The 19,645-nt window shown below is 40.6% G+C and overlaps 1 protein-coding gene across 2 annotated transcripts in view; it reads right to left on the reverse strand.

The window, feature by feature from the left end:
- The window catches only part of LOC124856820 (ras-related protein Rap-1A), a 29,480-nt gene extending 11,616 nt beyond the window's left edge, over window positions 1–17,864 (reverse strand). The window contains exons 1-5 of one of the 2 annotated variants that reach the window (XM_047347689.1): window positions 17,712–17,864; window positions 5,312–5,400; window positions 4,544–4,612; window positions 4,243–4,299; window positions 1,955–2,095 (exon numbers count right to left, since the gene is read on the reverse strand). In XM_047347689.1, the coding sequence (XP_047203645.1) occupies window positions 1,955–2,095; window positions 4,243–4,299; window positions 4,544–4,612; window positions 5,312–5,368 (324 nt within the window). In that variant the 5' untranslated portion in view covers window positions 5,369–5,400; window positions 17,712–17,864. Of the gene's footprint in view, window positions 1–1,954; window positions 2,096–4,242; window positions 4,300–4,543; window positions 4,613–5,311; window positions 5,401–17,491; window positions 17,639–17,711 lie in introns of those variants that run through there. The other variant, XM_047347690.1, reaches the window with a different exon arrangement.
- Between the last annotated feature and the right edge of the window lie 1,781 nt (window positions 17,865–19,645).

Raw genomic sequence — 19,645 nt, forward strand, 5'->3', positions numbered from 1 at the left:
ACTGACTTTTATTGAGCGATCTGCATATGGTTCATGGAGCTCCTCTGGGCTTCGCAGCGGACTGGACCGGACCGGAGCAGATACAGTGTAAATCCAGGGTTACAGTAAATATGGCACTGAGTAAAACAACCGGAGGCGAAGTGCGCAGCATGGAGCAGCTGCAGCAGACACAAGATCTGAAGACACTACCTGGTGTGTCATTTTTTTTTTTTACTTTATATTAGAATCTTTAGAGAAACATTTATTTCAAAATATCGGATGCGCCTGTAATTTATCTTATTTTAATAATAATTTCAGATTATTATTATTAATAACTGCCAATATCTAAATGTACTTTTGCAACAAGGAAGCATTACCTGCTGAGCCTTGCTCCATTGAGCAACAGCCAGCAACAACCTATTCACATCTGATGCACTGAACAGCGTGGCTCTAGCATCTGACAGACGACATTCTCCTTCGTCTATCAGATAACCTGACCTCTGACATCCTTTCTCTTGTGAATTTAGAGGTTTCTTGTTCGAAGCAGTTTGCCGAGAAGTTCTCCGATCACAACTGGCTGTGCTAGGTGGGACCAGCCCATCTATCCCTCCTCAGGTTTCCAGCTCTGATCCTCCTCACTTCAGAAAAAGTAGTGCAGACTAACGGCTTCTGTCGTAGTATTGCTGCCACCACCAGCAATGCACCGTTCCACCATATTAACGCTGTTGTTAACAACTTGGCTTCTACCTTAACCGTTCATTCAATCATTGAATCATTGAACACAATGAATGACCGGAGATTTCCCCTTAGACGTCATTTCCGGGTGCCTTTGGACTTGCAAAATATAACACCGTAATATGTTCATTTTGTGTCACAATTATCTTTTATCACGTCTTTAATCTTAATATGTCAATTACTGCCCAATTCCTTTAATATACAGGTGTTTTCTTTCAATTTCTGCATTTGTGGGAAAAGCGTGTCACAGGCACTAATAGCAGCACAGTGCACCACACTGATTGCTGGAGGCGGGGCTTCAGCCGCCATCGCTCCAGCCGTAAGTGGGTCAGTGGAAACAACTTGTATCGTACAGTGTAGAGCGAAACCAAGTGGAGCAGAGCCACAAAAAGCGAGCCAGTGGAAAGGGGGCAATAGAGGCTACTAATGAAGCAGCTCGACCTCACAATCCTGTGTGATTCTGGTGAGATGGGGGCTCTCATCATCTCTAATAGTTCAATCTCTCCTAATGCCAAAACCACAGTGAGACCACGCGGGGGAAGGGGGTTCCAACTAACAGGCTGAACGGGAAAGTAAAAAATTTATTTAAGTGTGAAAAAAGAAAGAACACTGGAAGAGATACAGAGGAAAGGGGAGCAACAAAAACATACAAAGCTTGGGCTACAGTGGGTCTACATAGATGGCTGAAGAGAGAGAGAAAGAGTGAAGGGAGAGGGCTGGGGGGGGGGGCAAAAAAGAGGGGTTATGGTAGCATTCCCTCCCTCCAGAGATCACCAAAAAAGGGCATCTTAGATCCTGCTGACGCATTATCTGCTCCACCAGAAAGGGGAAGGAAAGCTTACTCACTGCATCAGTCTCTAAATTTGCCAGAGATACTGAGAGATGGAAACGTCCTGCTGACAAACAAATAATGAGATGACACATCCTCTTTTTTTCCTTTCTGTTCTCTTCTCACAGTTACACATCCAAGCCATGGGGCAGGCTTGGAAGAGAATGAACACACTGTATGTGGCAGTATGAAGAGGAAGGAAGGCTAGAACATCGGGCTTGGACACAGAAACAGACGACTTTTGCAGGACTTTACCTGAAGTGACAACTTAGTTAAACACAGTCCAACTTATCCAACTAAAAAAGGAACCATCCATGGAAGCAATCCTGGGAGCCTGGGGCACCTAAAAGTTAATATTAGAGAAACTGGGGAGAGTTTAGGTAAGCATCCGTGTGCTTACAATATACTCACATCCTCTGTGTCCTTTACTCGTAGAATCTGTTCTCTCAGGTCTTGGAGGTCATTGAAGGTAGACTGTGCTGTGATGGAGTATACCAGAGCGAAGCCTTGGCCGTTTTTCATGTACAAGTCCCTCATTGCTGTGAACTGTTCCTAAACGTGGAAAGAAAAACAAAACAAAAGGAAGAAAGGGCATGAGCTCTGTCATGCACAATTTATCAGACGTCATTTTACAAACTGTTTATACGCATGTAAATGTATCTGACAAAGCTGAATTCAGATTCGGACATTTAAATTAAAAATAAGTACATTTTTCTAGGCTTTAGTAAGTCTGTGTTGGTTCCATATTCTGCAATAAACTGATTTTATGTAAAAAGCCAATAAACAATACCGACTTTTTCCTTCTGTTAAAAAAACAAGCACACCACAAAAACAAAATAGAGCGACAACAAACTAACAATCATTAAAATTTAATTTTAATCCCCCCTTTCCCATAGCCACTGAATGTATTTTAAAATCTTATTTGTAAATGAATAATTTAAAAACTGAAATGCCCTGGTGTCTGCAGATGGATTAATTCTCATAGTGAAACTTAGAATAATAAAATATAACTGTGCAGCATAACATACTGACTAAACAACACAGCACTGAGCTCCCTGTTAAGTCCAAAATATAATTTAAAATTATCTTTCTCACATATAAAGCCCCTAACAATCTAGCTCCATCATACATCAGAGATCTAATTGTTCCATATGTTCCTAACAGAGCACTTCATTCTCAGACTGCAGGTTTACTGATGGTTCCTAGAGTCTCTAGAAGTAGAATGGGAGGCAGAACCTTTAGTTATCAGGCTCCTCTCCTGTGGAACCAGCTCCCGGTTTTGGTCCGTTAGGCAGACACCCTGTCTACTTTTAAGGCTAGGCTTAAAACTTTCCTTTTTGATAAAGTTTATAGTTAGAGTGGCTTAGGTTATCCTGAGCTATCTCTGTAGTTATGCTGCAATAGGCTTAGACTGCTGGAGGACATAATGACCACTTTCAGTCTCTGCTACATTCTCACACTACTCTCATATTGTGCATTGTTTGCCGTTATTTCATCTTTTAACTTTGTTCTCTCTCTGTTTTTTCTTTTTCTAGAAGCTACATGTGGCCTTGTTCTGTGTTTAGCTGTGGCACCTTCCTGGAGGGGGACATTAGCCAAGCTGCTGCTGCCAACAACTTAATGCTCACCTTCTACAGATGATACACTTGGCCCTGTCTTTCAGTGTTAAACGCAGTCTCTCCTAGACATAGCTACTGGCTGAGCTTTTTGACTACCTGTACATGCTCTCTTTCATACAATAGACTTGAAAACTGGCTCAGAGTTCATCTGCTTAGCCATTTTTCTCTCCACGATGAAGCCTGTAAAGAAGCTACAACAATGTTCCACTTTTCTTTCTTATAGAAAGTACTCCTGGATCAGTGCTTCTGTGTTCTTTTTGTGTCTCTGCTCTGTTCTCTCAAACCCCCAGTCGGTCGTGGCAGATGGCCGCTCACACTGAGCCTGGTTCTGCTGGAGGTTTCTTCCTGTTAAAAGGGAGTTTCTCCTCTCCACTGTTGCTACATGCATGCTCAGTATGAGGGATTGCTGCAAAGTCAACGCCAGTGACTGTCCACTGTCTCTACATGCTCATCCAGGAGGAAGGAATGCTGCAAGTCACTGACTGGATGACATCTGCTGGGTTTCCTTAGATAGAAAAACTTTTTATCCAATTTGAATAAATAACTGAATCTGACTGCACTGTTTGATAGTTGGGATTAATTGTATGTACCTGACTTGAACTCTGTATGATTCGATTGAAATGACTCTGTAAAGCGCCTTGAGAAGACATGTTGTGAAAAGGCGCTATATAAATAAAGTCAATTGAATTGAAAAATTTATTGTGCACCATTTGTGTTCTTTCCGCAAGTCATAATCACTTAAAACTCAATTTCTGTGACCAATTTGGTCACAGAAATGTGAAGACAATGATATTTCTGTCTTTTCTGCAGATTCATCAGTAGATTCTCTCTTTGTTTGGTTGTGCGTGTGTTTGCAATTTTAAGTTCTCACTATTTACTGGTCCTCCAACTGAAACTAAGAACCAAGAAATTTGTTCATTTAGGTGCCCTGAAAAAATTTGTTCAGGCCAGGGCTTTTCATACTTCCTGAGAAAGTGCAGAACTCCTGGGAAATCCTTACAGGCCACCTTGGGTGACACAATTCACTAAATGCATTCAGTACTTAAAGCAAAGATGGTTGCTGATTGGAAGTTAACTTACTGTGCCAGCTGTGTCGAGAATTTCAAGCATACATTGCTGCCCGTCTACCTCCACTTGCTGTAATAACAAAAAGCACAGCAACACTGTAAGCGTCATTTGGGGTCACTGAGTGTATTTGTTGTTTAAACATGAATATGTTTCATCAATTCAAAATGGGCTGAAAAAAAAAAACTGCATCCACAACCGGCCAGGAGAGAGAGAGGAGGGGGGTTACATTTTCCACAATCACATCATGGTGACATGAACCTGCAGAGCAGCTGCAAACAATCAGGCCAATCCAAGCTCCTCAGAAAACACTCACCTTTCTGTACGAGTCTTCTATTGTAGGGTCATATTTTTCCACAAAGATACCCTGCACAAACTGAACTGTCTGTAAAAGATGATACACAAAAACAAATGTCAAATCAGCGTGCATGACCCACATTTCCTGGTTCACTTTTTACATTTAAATATCAGAGCTACACAGAACGACTGGAATGAGGAGGCTCCTGAAGGTGGAAGCTGTTCAACTCATTGTACTTTTAGAGACAGGACCAATATTAGGTGTGTTAACTTCACCAACACGTGACAGCATCTACATGTAAAGACCAAACCCTGTGTTTTGTGGCAAGTTTACATCATGGGGTTGACCAGGTTAACCTGTTAACATCCTAATCCAGGCAGTTCAGGGGATTAACCTGACCGACACCTGGTTGAAGCTAACTAAGCAGGGCACACACCATTTTACAGACATCGATGTTCTCAAAGGAACGTTGCAGTGGCGGGAAAATATGTTAAGATAAAACTTTGCATTTTTGCAGAGCCACATCAAGTATAAAATCAGCACAGCTGTTCTATTTCAGCCAACAACACACCCATACGTGTGCAAATAAAGCCAGAAAATCAAATGATTTTTTCCTTTTAACCAAACAGGATCTCGTTTTTGTATCCTTTCTAACTTGTTTCCTTTAGAGGTTTGTCAAAATGCCCTGCTATTTTATTAGCAATCATCTACAAAGTCTTTAGGAAGCACCCTGCAGGGGGGTTAGAGGCTTGGTAGACAGGAAAGAGACCAGGAGGGCATACTCACCAAAGCAGACTTGCCCACACCTCCAGAGCCTAAAACCACTAGCTTGTATTCACGCATGGTGGGATTGCTTCACTGGAGCGCCCAACAGTCTGCGAAACAAGCAGAAGCAAAAATGTGACACTAAAACATAAGAGATGTGAAATCTGGTGGAAACTAAACAAGATCTATACACAGAAAATAAAAGATGTGTAATGTGAGTTTTTCTATTCCCAAAAGCAAAGAATCGAGTCATTCCTGGAAGTTATGGACAAAAGAAACAAAACAATAGAGGGAACACCCAAAAAGTGCTTCAGGGTGGAGGAGGTGAAGTCTATGTGATCCTTCTCTAACACAAACCAGCTGTGGTGAATATGAGTTTAGGGGGGGGATCAAGCAGATATTCCTCCGAATGACACAATCACCCGGCGATCACACAGCAAAACACATCCTGCTGTCAGAAAAGTTAGTCGTCACATTTTTTGGTGCGACTGACTAATATGTTGCCTCTCTCCAGTGTGTACAGAAAGAAACCAGCTGAGTGGAGTTTAGTCCAAGATTGGATGAAATTGTGAAATCACCAAAACACTCCTTTAAGGGATGGTTGGTGTCACTGGCACACAGCACTGTAAGAATCAGCCAACTAGGTCATTACTAGTCTGGTTACAGAGACACAGAGAGGCTGAGCTTTAGTTCAGTAACTGGGCGAAGCAGGGATTTCTGGTTCCTCGTCTCCTGTGGCTCCAGACAAAAATATATATCTGTAGTTCTTTTCCTATCAAATATTCAAAACCTTTGAATTATTACACTAATCTAGAAATGTTTGATGTAAAGTAATACATTTTAGCTACACAATGCAGCCCTATGGAAAAGTTTTTGGACCCTTAAAGATTTCTTCTGTTTGCTTTATTGTCACATTTCATGCCAAACTAATTTTAATGTCAAAGACAATATGTGTAAATAGAAAATGCAGATTGCAAAGAATTATTTCATTTATTTAACAAACTTTCTCTCCTAACCAACATTGACAATTACTACCAACAATGCTGTGGAGGACTTTTAGAGCACTGTTTTTTGCTGAACTGTTTTTATTTGGTCAAATTGCAGGTCTGTTTAAAGTAATCTCAATCAGATTCAAGTCTGGACTTTGACTAGGCCAATCCAAAACCTATATTCTGGTTGTTTTGAGTCATTCAGATGTGGACTTGCAGGTATGCTTCAGATCACTGTCCTGCTTTATAACTCACATTCTCCTCCTGGATTTTCTGATAGAAGTGAATTTATGGTTTAAACCATTATGAAAAACCGTCCAGAACCCAACCCAACAAAGCAGCTCCACAACATCACACTAAAACCCATCATGTTTGACTTACTGTTTTAAGTTTTAGGCCAGATGAAATGTGACACAACCCTGACATTTATGGTATCTATTCTTGAATCTATTTCAATCAGGGCACAATGTGTTGCTTTTTGGGATGTTGTAACTTTCTAACTGATGTCAGACAAGTCATTTTCAAGTGGTTCCCTGATTCAGATCTGGCAGCAATCTGGATTTTTTGTGGCTAGAGAAACTGAACTCAAAGAATGTTTTTAATCACAATTCAGGGAGGGCACAAAGTTATTAGGATTAATTGTTAATTACTTTTTCCACATACGGTTGGCTGGTTTGGATAGCTATTCCCCATGATAAGTTAAAGTATCATTTTAAAATTGAACTTTGCATTTACTCCTTTTCACACTGCTGAAGAAAAGCAGCTTCAGGGTTCCTACAAATTTTCCATCGTAAAGTTCCATATTTTCCCAGACTCACATTTCTAAATATTTTCCGGCATATTTTCTAGCAAATATTTTCCAGTTTTATATCGTTCTGGAAATTTGGGTAAAAACCCAGCAATGATTGATAATCTCAGCAAATGAAAAAACACCAACAATGTTGGTTGGCCTTTGATTTTACAGTGAGGTAAAGGACTATTTAACTGCTCTTTTGTAAAAAAAAAAAAAAAATTTTAAATGTAATAAATAAAATAGATCAACATGTATAATTCCATGTTTCAAAATGTATCATTCTTAGTAATGTAAAGTCTGGATTGGATTATATGATGGATCCTTTAAATTACAGTTCTGATCTGTAATATCTTTTTTTAATGTAAAACTAACACTTTTTAAAATCTAAATGTTATCTAGTTTAAAAATCCCAGGAACAATTTAAAACCCTGATCTAAGAGGGTCTAGAGGTCAAAAACCTTATTAACTGCATATGCATTTAATCTCTGGTCAATAAACTAGAAAAAAACTTCAACTTGGATATGGGAACTCAAAAGAAATCATCCCAACATTAACCGCTGTGTTCAGCCGTTCATTTGAAATAAATTCAAACCCATCTTCTAGATAATGGAAAAAATAAAGTATAGAAAATGAACGTTTTCCATAACCATTTTTTCTTTTGTTGTTATCTAGACTTTGAAAATGGCAAATTTACATTCCATACTTTTTCAAACTTTAAAACTGTGCAGGAATCCTGACATAAAAAAAAATGTATTAGCTAAATATTCAGCAATATGCAACAGAAAAATTTTCTTGTTCCTGAAAGAAATGACAGAGCTGAAAACGCAGAACTGTTATCTTATGTAGTGATGAACCACAGCCCTAAAGGCAGACATAAGTTCAGGTCATCTGCGTTGAGGCAGTGGTGAAAAGAAAAGAAAGTAGATTGTGTTAAAAATCCAGCCCCTAAAAACAGCCACATTTCCATAGCTAATAATTAGAGCCTTTTGGCAAAGCATCAAAAGCTAATCATAAGCCCTTCTGGAGCAAAGATCATCCCCTCCTACATCATCCTTATTGCAACACGCTTCATCTAAATTCTCAGGAGAGTGCACAAAGGACTAAGGACCTCCATCTTCAATCACAAGCATTGACCATGTGGGATATAAAGCTCGAACTGTGAAGTTCTTCGACACTTAAAGAGAAGTTCTCCTTAAGGAGTAGCTGCTGGACAGTGAAGAAAAAGAGCAGACACACTGCTGCTGCTCTTTTAATGTAAACTCTCAAGCTCAGACTCAAGTGTGTGCACAGCGTCACATTTACAAATGTCATGCAGACAATGTCGCTCCCAGATTTGAGCTATGATTCACTTGCCAGCAATCTGCATGTCACGGTTCTTGTTCTAAGGCTGTAGACCAACCTTTGTAAAGACAGATGATGGCAGGGATCTCCTCTGTGACAGATTATACAGGTCCTTCTCAAAATATTAGCATATTGTGATAAAGTTCATTATTTTCCATAATGTCATGATGAAAATTTAACATTCATATATTTTAGATTCATTGCACACTAACTGAAATATTTCAGGTCTTTTATTGTCTTAATACAGATGATTGTGGCATACAGCTCATGAAAACCCAAAATTCCTATCTCACAAAATTAGCATATCATTAAAAGGGTCTCTAAACGATCTATGAACCTAATCATCTGAATCAACGAGTTAACTCTAAACACCTGCAAAAGATTCCTGATGCCTTTAAAACTCCCAGCCTGGTTCATCACTCAAAACCCCAATCATGGGTAAGACTGCCGACCTGACTGCTGTCCAGAAGGCCACTATTGACACCCTCAAGCAAGAGGGTAAGACACAGAAAGAAATTTCTGAACAAATAGGCTGTTCCCAGAGTGCTGTTTCGAGGCACCTCAGTGGGAAGTCTGTGGGAAGGAAAAAGTGTGGCAGAAAACGCTGCACAACGAGAAGAGGTGACCGGACCCTGAGGAAGATTGTGGAGAAGGGCCGATTCCAGACCTTGGGGGACCTGCGGAAGCAGTGGACTGAGTCTGGAGTAGAAACATCCAGAGCCACCGTGCACAGGCATGTGCAGGAAATGGGCTACAGGTGCCGCATTCCCCAGGTCAAGCCACTTTTGAACCAGAAACAGCGGCAGAAGCACCTGACCTGGGCTACAGAGAAGCAGCACTGGACTGTTGCTCAGTGGTCCAAAGTACCTTTTTTGGATGAAAGCAAATTCTGCATGTCATTCAGAAATCAAGGTGCCAGAGTCTGGAGGAAGACTGGGGAGAAGGAAATGCCAAAATGCCAGAAGTACAGTGTCAAGTACCCACAGTCAGTGATGGTCTGGGGTGCCGTGTCAGCTGCTGGTGTTGGTCCACTGTGTTTTATCAAGGGCAGGGTCAATGCAGCTAGCTATCAGGAGATTTTGGAGCACTTCATTTCATTTTTCAGCACGACCTGGCACCTGCTCACAGTGCCAAAACCACTGGTAAATGGTTTACTGACCATGGTATCACTGTGCTCAATTGGCCTGCCAACTCTCCTGACCTGAACCCCATAGAGAATCTGTGGGTATTGTGAAGAGAACGTTGAGAGACTCAAGACCCAACACTCTGGATGAGCTAAAGGCCGCTATCGAAGCATCCTGGGCCTCCATAAGACCTCAGCAGTGCCACAGGCTGATTGCCTCCATGCCACGCCGCATTGAAGCAGTCATTTCTGCCAAAGGATTCCCGACCAAGTATTGAGTGCATAACTGTACATGATTATTTGAAGGTTGACGTTTTTTGTATTAAAAACACTTTTCTTTTATTGGTCGGATGAAATATGCTAATTTTGTGAGATAGGAATTTTGGGTTTTCATGAGCTGTATGCCAAAATCATCCGTATTAAGACAATAAAAGACCTGAAATATTTCAGTTAGTGTGCAATGAATCTAAAATATATGAATGTTAAATTCGTCGTCATGGAGGGAGCCTGGATCTCAAAAGACTCCACTTAAATCCAAGATGTTTGCATCTTTGGGTAGTTTTTTTTAAATATCCTTGACACTGAAACAAAACTGAAATCCAATGTTTATACACTGCTCAAAAAAATAAAGGGAACACTTAAACAACACATTTTAACTCCAAGTAAAACAAACTTCTGTGAAATCAAACTGTCCACTTAGGAAGCAACACTGATTGACAATCAGTTTCACAAGATGTTGTGTAAATGGAAAAGACAACAGGGGGAAATCTTTGGCGATTAGCAAGACACTCAATAAAGGAGTGGTTCTGCAGGTGGGGACCACAGACCACTTCTCAGTACTTATGCTTTCTGGCTGATGTTTTGGTCACTTTTGAATGTTGGTGGTGCTTTCACACTCGTGGTAGCATGAGACGGACTCTACAACCCACACAAGTGGCTCAGGTAGTGCAGCTCATCCAGGATGGCACATCAATGCGAGCTGTGGCAAGAAGGTTTGCTGTGTCTGTCAGCGTAGAGTCCAGAGGCTGGAGGCTCTACCAGGAGACAGGCCAGTAAACCAGGAGACGTGGAGGAGGCCGTAGGAGGACAACAACCCAGCAGCAGGACCGCTACCTCCGCCTTTGTGAAAGGAAGAACAGGAGGAGCACTGCCAGAGCCCTGCAAAATGACCTCCAGCAGGCCACAAATGTGCATCTGTCTGCACAAACGGTTAGAAACCGACTCCATGAGGATGGTATGAGGGCCCAACGTCCACAAATGGGGGTTGTGCTCACAGCCCAACACTGTGCAGGACGCTTGGCATTTGCCAGAGAACACCAGGATTGGCAAATTCCCCCCTGGCGCCCTGTCTTCTTCACAGATGAAAGCAGGTTCACACTGAGCACGTGTGACAGACGTGACAGAGTCTGGAGACACCGTGGAGAGCGATCTGCTGCCTGCAACATCCTTCAGCATGACCAGTTTGGCAGTGGGTCAGTAATGGTGTGGGGTGGCATTTCTTTGGAAGGCCGCATGGCCCTCCATGTGCTCGCCAGAGGTAGCCTGACTACCATTAGGTACCAAGATGAGATCCTCAGACCCCTTGTGAGACCATATGCTGGTGAGGTTGGCCCTGGGTTCCTCCTAATGCAGGACAATGCTAGACCTCATGTAGCTGGAGTGTGTCAGCAGTTCCTGCAAGATGAAGACATTGAAGCTATGGACTGGCCCGCCCGTTCCCCAGACCTGAATGCGATTGAGCACATCTGAGCCATCATGTCTCGCTCCATCCACCAACGTCACGTTGCACCACAGACTGTCCAGGAGTTGGAGGTGCTTTAGTCCAGGTCTGGGAGGAGATCCCTCAGGAGACCATCCACCGTCTCATCAGGAGCATGCCCAGGTGTTGTAGGGAGGTCTTACAGACACATGGAGGCCACACACAATACTGAGCCTCATTTTGACTTGTTTTAAGGACATTACATCAAAGTTGGATCAGCCTCTAGTGTGTTTTTCCACTTTAATTTTGTGTGTGACTCCAAATCCAGGCCTCTATTGGTTAATAAATTTGATTTCCATTGATGATTTTTGTGTGATTTTGTTGTCAGCACATTCAACTTTGTACAGAACAAAGTATTCAATGAGAATATTTTATTTATTTAGATCTAGGATGTTTTATTTGAGTGTTCCCTTTATTTTTTTGAGCAGTGTATAAACACCTGGTTTGCAAACTGTGAATGTGCTTAATGTAATTAACTACTTGGCCTGAGCAATCAGTTGTATATAGCCAGAGGAAGCAGAGATGTAAGAAGCTCATCTCCAGTGGTCACTAGGTGAGAGGCGGGTAGACCATGGACAGAGTGCCCATCACAGGGCAACATTGACACACACAGGACAAACAACCATGCAGGCACTCATACCTGATGAGCATTTTAGAGATACCAATTGACCAAACAGTTTTTGGACTGTGGGAAGAAGGCCGGAGTACCCAACAAGAACCCATCCACACACAGGCACTCCATGCTGGAAGAACCCAGAACATTCTAGCTCCAAGGGTATAGTTCTACCAACTGTGCCACAATGCAGTGTAAAATGTTTATTCCCAGTTAATTTGTGGTTTTTATTTTTATTTGTAAAATCCTATTTTAAACAAACTGCTACAAATGATGTGACATATTGTCTGCTCTTTAACAGAGATGCACCATTACGCCAGAAATCACAATTGTCGGATTTTTCCTGATCACTAGGTCAAATGTATATAAACGCTTTCAAGAAATGCATCAAAATTAGGATTGTTTTTTTTTTTTTTTCAAACATTACTCAGCAGCATGAGCTTCAATGCACTGTTATGAGTTTACTTTAAGCCTCACTGCACTAGCTGCCTCTTCATTTTAGGATTCTTTTATTTATTTTTAAATCTTTAAAAGATCTTGGCCCACTCTACCTCTCTGAGCTTTTACGATTACATTGCCCCCTCCCGTTCACTCAGGTCAGCTTCACCTGAATGTAGCGAGGATGCGGCAGAAGCTCAGAGGGTGCCGAGCTTTTCCTGTAGCAGCTCCCAGGCTTTGGATCTCGATACCAGAGCACATTATACAGACCTCTTCACTTTGCATTTAAAAATCTGCTCTGAAAACCCGTCTTTTTTTCACTGGCTTTTGAAACAGCATAATATAGCTCATTTTATTTCTTCATACTGTTTTATAACATCCTTAATGAGTCTTCTTGTATTTGTGTTTTAATGTTTATATACAATATCTGTTTAGCACTCTGGTCAGTTGTACTATTTTTAAAGTGCTTATAAATAAAATTGGCTTGGCCTGTCTGGTGAAAATCAGCTAAAAGGTTAAAGGTTAAATTAAGATGTTTTTTTTCTAATTACTGATCAAAATTAAGCATCCACCGATTTGAAAATTTGGGCAGATATTGATATGTATATTAATGTGGCTTTTTTGGCCAATATCTGATATTAATCAATATTATATATGAATAATATACTTTTCCTTCCCCTTTTACCACCGTGAAACAATGACCACTCATCTGACTTTGCTTCTCTGCTTCAGTCAGTGATTCCTCTTATTTAGTATGGATTAAATGCTCCCAGTGAAGAGTTGTGTATTTCTGAAAGAAGAACTGATATTGTTGTGGTCGTTTCCCCCATCATTTTTTGCTTATTCCAGCAAAAAAAATAAAAACTCCTCCCCCCACACCCCCCGAAACAAACAGAACATGAAACATTGTAACCCAGGTGGCAGACTCTAAAGCCACTTCTTCCTCTTTTTACTCTCCTCTCTCTCTCCATGTGTATTAAAATAATCAAACAGTTTAAAGAAAATCCAATGATAGATCTCAACTGTGGATATGACGCTTTGAGGCTGAAATAAGTCTGAAAGGAAAGGCATTTTAAGTGGGCATGTTAAGGTGTTATACTAATTAATGTTCAAGTAAGGTAGCTGAGCTTGATCCCTGATGTGACACCTCAATTAACTCAACTTCATATTCATCCTTCCTTTTCTCGAGAGCCCACCTCTGTGTAAAAGCTGTCCTTCAAGGGCGCACTTATTCATCTGCATACAAACATTCATGCCACATATCGCTGAACTCTTTAATATGCCTGCTGAGTCTCACCACACACAAAGCCATTTAAGGACAGCAGCCTTTCAAGCCAAATCTCTCTGTTCGGTAACCTCAATGACACACAGTCATCTCCAACAAAACAAACACACTAGGGCCGTTCCACTGCTCTTGTAGTAACCCCAGCAAATAAGGAGCGAGGGAAAGCCGCATGCCACAGAAAACGCACTCCTCCAAGACGTCACTGCATCAACTCACCCTGCCGAAGCTAAAAGGTATGTGTCCATCTAAGGTTTGAAACTGGATTAGGTGGCGCTGGTAGCAAGAGCGTGCACTGAACACGAGTCTCGACAAAACACAGGAGGACACTCCGCAACCTAACTCTTAATATCCAGGACCAACTATTTCCGGGTCCGCTGAGGCCGATCAGACCACAGTAAAGCGGTCACTGTGCCTGACTCAGCAGGATGGGGTGACTGGCAGCTGTCCTCCGCATCTCATCTCCACAGAGCTGATGGTAGAAATGCAGACATCCGCTGCATACTTGTTAACCCACATGCCACAAACAGGAGCTGTGCAGATGAGGAAGCACCCAGGTTTAGGGGTGCCAAACAAAAATGTTGACTTGGCAGTGGCTGTGGAGAAGAGCACAAGTACTTGTTACTACCCCAAAAAACACAGTTCCCATCACTGGTTCGAACAGAGCTAAAACCACTAAATTAATTGGAGTAACTTGAAGCTAACAGCAGAAATAAAGATCAATAATTGATTATGGTTAGGCTAATAAAAAAACCAATGATTTATTTTCAGCAGTCCGTGAACATAGTGATGTTGCTTCAAACAAAATAAAATGTTTGCTCTGTACAGGCACCAACCAACTGCATTTGCTCAGATGCCCATTTGTTTGAGTTTAATAAAAAAAAAGAAAAATCAAACAAAGGTTTTGGATACAGATGATGTATTAACAGGGGTAATCTTTCAATGTCTTCATTTTCTGCTAGATACAAAACTCTTATGTCTACCTTAAAACCAGCAGCACATTTTTCTCTCTTTTCTTTGCTACAGTACTTCAAAAAAACATGGAAAATCTGTGAAAATTGAAATCAGTAGGTCACATCTCAAAGAAAACCAGAAAACCTAAGTCAGGGAAAGCCTGAACCTTTGCATCTCTACAAATGTCCAAAGTAAGAATCACAATCCTTGTTTAATAATTGAAATACAGGGCTATACATACATTGTATAATTTAAATACTCTGTCGTTGATAAGTCTACCTAACTGAGCCTTTTAACTGGAATTAAAGTAAATTAACTGAACTCTGTGTCTAATTTAAACTAATTAGATGCATTGTTCTTCCCCATAAAAATCCCCAGGAAAGAGGGAATTTACAAGCCAATAAAATACACCATTTAACACCAGAGGTAAGGTAGCTCTGAAAGAAGAAATGTGGTGTTTTCAAAACAGCAACCAATTAAAATAGATTATCTACGTATGTAAAAGTCTCCAATCCAGGAAAAAGAAGCAGCTGAATAAAAAGGTGCTTCTAAACGCCCCTGAAATTGAAGCACTGAATTATACTTTTTGGCCACATCAACGACTGATTTAGAAGTATTTCCTAAATTACCCTATAAAAAGACATGCATTTAAAATGCGTCTTTCTTTCAGATCAACTACAACCATTGATGTAAAAATGACTCAGTGCAAAAGTGCAACAAGGCACTGAAGAACTTTGCTGTGGCTTGATTATGACAAAGACTTATAACTGTCAACTGAATGCCTGAGCGTCAAGGTCGCTGACCTGTAACCACATCCTCTTTCCAAAGCACAAGACGTTTCATGCTGAAAGGATGGGGAAGGAGTAGCTACCAGCTAAAATACCTCTTCCAGTCGCTGTGCAAGGACTATGACGGCATGTCCGAGGACAGAGGTAGATGATGTGTACTTTATACTTCACTGTAAAACGTACAAGAATACACAGAAAATAAGAAAACTAGTGCTTTTTTAAATTTTATTTCATGTTAAATCAGCTGGTTTATACTTTACGGGCCTCTTTCCAGAGAGATCTGCTTTACAAGCCAATCTGTACAATACAGCTGAACTGCCCGAGTGTCTACAATTTGACGATAGAGTGCACACCTTTCCTGTTTCACGTCACTGTCCCTGGTGCTAAAATCCACGACAACAGGCTGACATAACCCATGGGCTTGGATGAGAGAAAGCTGCTGCAGCTCTTAGGTTATCTCATTGTGATTCTACCTAATTTGCTTATGGCTGTGGCATATGCTTATCACTCCAGGTCATGCTAAATCCCTGCAATCTGTGGCTCTGACAACACAGCAGAGCGGTAGCCAACACAACGACAACACATGATTAGTAGAGGTGGACCAGCTGATTACTCGGCCAACCTATGAGGCAGATTTGTGTCCTTTTTTTTTTTTTTTAACAATACCGTAATTAGAATATGCCACACTTGAGCATACTAAGCAAATTAAAAGTCAGGCACATCTGTGGACAGCCAAGTGTTGTTTGGCATATTATGCTCTTTGTCATAGCGGTGCTTTTTCTGCACAACAGTGGTTGACCCTAAAGGAAGTTAATCCAAAAATTATGCAAACTTTTAAAAGAAACATTGTATTTAAGACCTTAATTACCAACCTTTAATTTTAATAAGTGAGATTGGAAATGTTACTTTTAAGGAAAAACCTATGTCTATTTGTGTGTGTGTGTGTGTGTGTGTGTGTGTGTGTCCACAGCATCCAATTCGTTTATTCTACAGACCCCAATGGATTTATGGGATTCAGTCAACGATTGAATTTCAATCCAGGGCTGAAACAAGTAGTCGGATTAATCCAGGTTAATCGATTCTTGAAGTCAACTAATTCAGTAATCGAATAATCGTTAACTGGAGCGTACAGACTGAACAACCCATTTAGAGCAGTAATTAAGCAAAAACAGTACAAAAAATATATGCATTTTATATTTAAGATGAAAAACTTTGTAAATGTTGTCTGTCCAGAACTCCTCAAGTGGAGTTTAAGTTTTAGCTTCACCTCGTAAAGAAAATCTCCTATTAAGCACCATTTGCTATCAGATTATTCATCGATTCATCGAAAGAAATTGACGGATTAATCGATTACCAAACTAATCGCTAGTTGCAGCCCTATTTCAATGAAAGAGATATTTCACCACTGACAGAGGAGATTCATCTAAAAAGCTGCACAATACGTTTGTTTTTACAATTCAGAGAAGAAAAGGAAAGTTAAACTGATTATTAGGCTTCTACTATTTTACATTAAGCTCAAGTGTTGAAAATTGGCTAATTAAATGCTTTATAACTTTCCTATTGCGCAATCTACATGATGCCAGTGATGCTTGTCCATTAGATGACTCTCAAAGACATTTCGCCACACACCAACCAAGACTGATTCACAACTGTTCTCTGGCCGTCGAAAAACACCAACCGGTGATCATCCATCCCAACATTTTTACCAAAACATTAATCAAATTCTGTTTAAACCGTAAGCCTGCTTACAGCTAAATCCTCCCGAACACTAAAATCGTCAATCCAGGTAATTAAGGGCAACATCTGTTTACGTGCAATCTTGATTCAGGCATGCAATCAGCCTAAATCCCGTTATGAAGCTTGTTAGCAAAATGCCGCTAACTAGCCAGCTTAACTGGCTGCTGCTCACACCGTTAGCTGCGGCTCGTTAGCAGCCGAGCTAACCAGCCGACACATTCCTTTCCTCTGAGTGTTACCAAAAACACAGCCAGCCTGTCAGAAATGTCCGGCGCTCGAGCTCGTTTAGTTATTCCAACGTCAACCAAACACAGCAGGTTGTTAGTCAAGCCCAAATCCTCAGCGTTTTCCCAGAAAACGCCATAAACCGCTAGCTAACGTTACCTGCCCTTCCGCTTGGCCTTGACTAAAATGGGGAGTGCTCACTCCAGATTTTACTTGAAGACAATTCCTCTCTCTTGCCCCGACTAAACGAAGCACACGCAGCGCGCTCGTTTTATTGTGTCCGCTCCCCGCAAGCGTGCAAGCCAACGCACTCCTAACGCGAGTTATTCGACCGCTTTCTTGGACCGCGTTTAGCACGTAGTAAAGTTTGGCAACTCACCGTCTCTGGCTCGCTGTCTCTCGCCGCTCCGCAAGTGTTTAGCTCGTGAGTTCTCCTCCAGCGGCGGCGGCGGCGGCGGCGTCGGTGCGTCACCCGGACTGTTTCTCGTTTTTCTTAAAAGGGCATGACACATGGGCCGACCGGAACACGAACACACACACACACACACACACACACACACACACACACCGCGGAATAATTCACTCATTCTTCCTAACATGTAAAACGCAGAATTTACTCATCTTCTTTATTGTTTTTACATTTGTTCAAAGTGTGAAACAAGGGTGTTAAATATATGCATTTATTCTACATAAAACATTCCCGTTATAAAAGAGTATAGGATTTAGTTAGGTTTTACTTACTGAATTTGTATTATGGCCTACCTGATAATAAAATAGTCAGGCATGTGTTGTTTGCAGTATGTTATCTGTATATGACTTTTGAATAACTACAGGAAACATGAAAAAAACACCAAATAACTGATGAACGCTACCCGTTGTCAAGCCCATTTCTCACCCAATAAGCATACAGGTCCCCAGAACACTACTGACCGTCGAGCATGGTAGTGGCAGCTTAATGCTGAGGGGCATAAAGCAGATTAAATGAAGAAAACCTGCAAAATCTTTCACTTCTCTTCAAATAAACAGCAAAAAAATTGGAAACCTGGACACTGTGGTGTTCCAACATAACAATTATCCCAAACACGTCAAAACTTAATCAATAAAGCAGGCCAACATTAAGTTTCTAAACAGGCATTTTCAAAGTCCAGACATCAACCATCTATGATTAAACTTGGGCCCATGCTGAAAAACCAGCTTAAATCTCTCCGAGCAGCACCGACATCTGTCTGAAAGGCCACAAGAAAAGTTCTTGTTTCTAATATTAAAATAATTGAGGATGGGTTGTTTAAAGCAGTGTTTTCTCTAGTTCATCTCTGTAAAATTTGCTATGAACACCATTAAATATAAAAAAAAAACTGAAAAATTCAGAAGACTGTAGCAACTGCATGATGGTGACAGCATCATGAGGACGGGATGTTTCTCTGCCAGTGATACTGGTGCATTTCCCAAAGCAGATGAAATAATGACGGCCTACCTGTTGAAATTGGGACACAGTTGAGTGTTCCAACAAGACAATGATCCAAAATAAAAACATGCAATAATTGATGCAGGCTAATATTGAGCTTCTCAAATGGCATTCAAAGCACAGACCTTCGCATAAAAGCTGCACATTTACTGAAAGACCAAATGATTAAAACAAACTACTGATTCTATGAAGTGCAGACAAATCTTGCCAGAATTATTACTAAACTGAAAAAAGCATGTGGTGGAAGTGTAAATTGGTAAAGGATAAATGTTAGTTCATGTGTATATTTGAGTCCTGTGTGTGGAGGAGAGAAATACCAGAATAAACTAAAACATGTGTACCAAACTATTGTTTTTAACATTGATTAAAAGTGTTGTTGTATAATTGCTCCACACTAAAACAAGGTGTTCATTGAAACCTCTTAATATATATACATTCCCATGGTGAATGCATGCAAACGTCTGAACAGAATTGTTTTTCTTTCCTAATAATCTACTAATGAAGCATTTCATGGGATCTGTGTAAAACTTTGTTCCAAATTGTTTATGTTTAAAGTAAGAACAAAGTCAAAAAGTAAATGGTGAAATGGTATAAATTACAATTAGGATACCAAAGCTCCACTCTCAATAAAAAAACTTGAACTTGTGCACTTTCAATTAAACAGGATTTTTTTTTTTATAGAACATCTGCATTTAAAGTATTTTTACATCACATTTGTTCTACTTTTAGATGAGGGAAATATCAAAAAACATCTCCTAGAACTAGTGTGAACTGACGTTCCAGTTGAACCTATCAGTAGCACCTATTTTTGTAAGCATAGTTTCTTTCACAAGTATTTATAACCCTAC

This window comes from Girardinichthys multiradiatus, chromosome 20, assembly GCF_021462225.1.
Source record: "Girardinichthys multiradiatus isolate DD_20200921_A chromosome 20, DD_fGirMul_XY1, whole genome shotgun sequence".
Classification (NCBI taxonomy): domain Eukaryota; kingdom Metazoa; phylum Chordata; class Actinopteri; order Cyprinodontiformes; family Goodeidae; genus Girardinichthys; species Girardinichthys multiradiatus.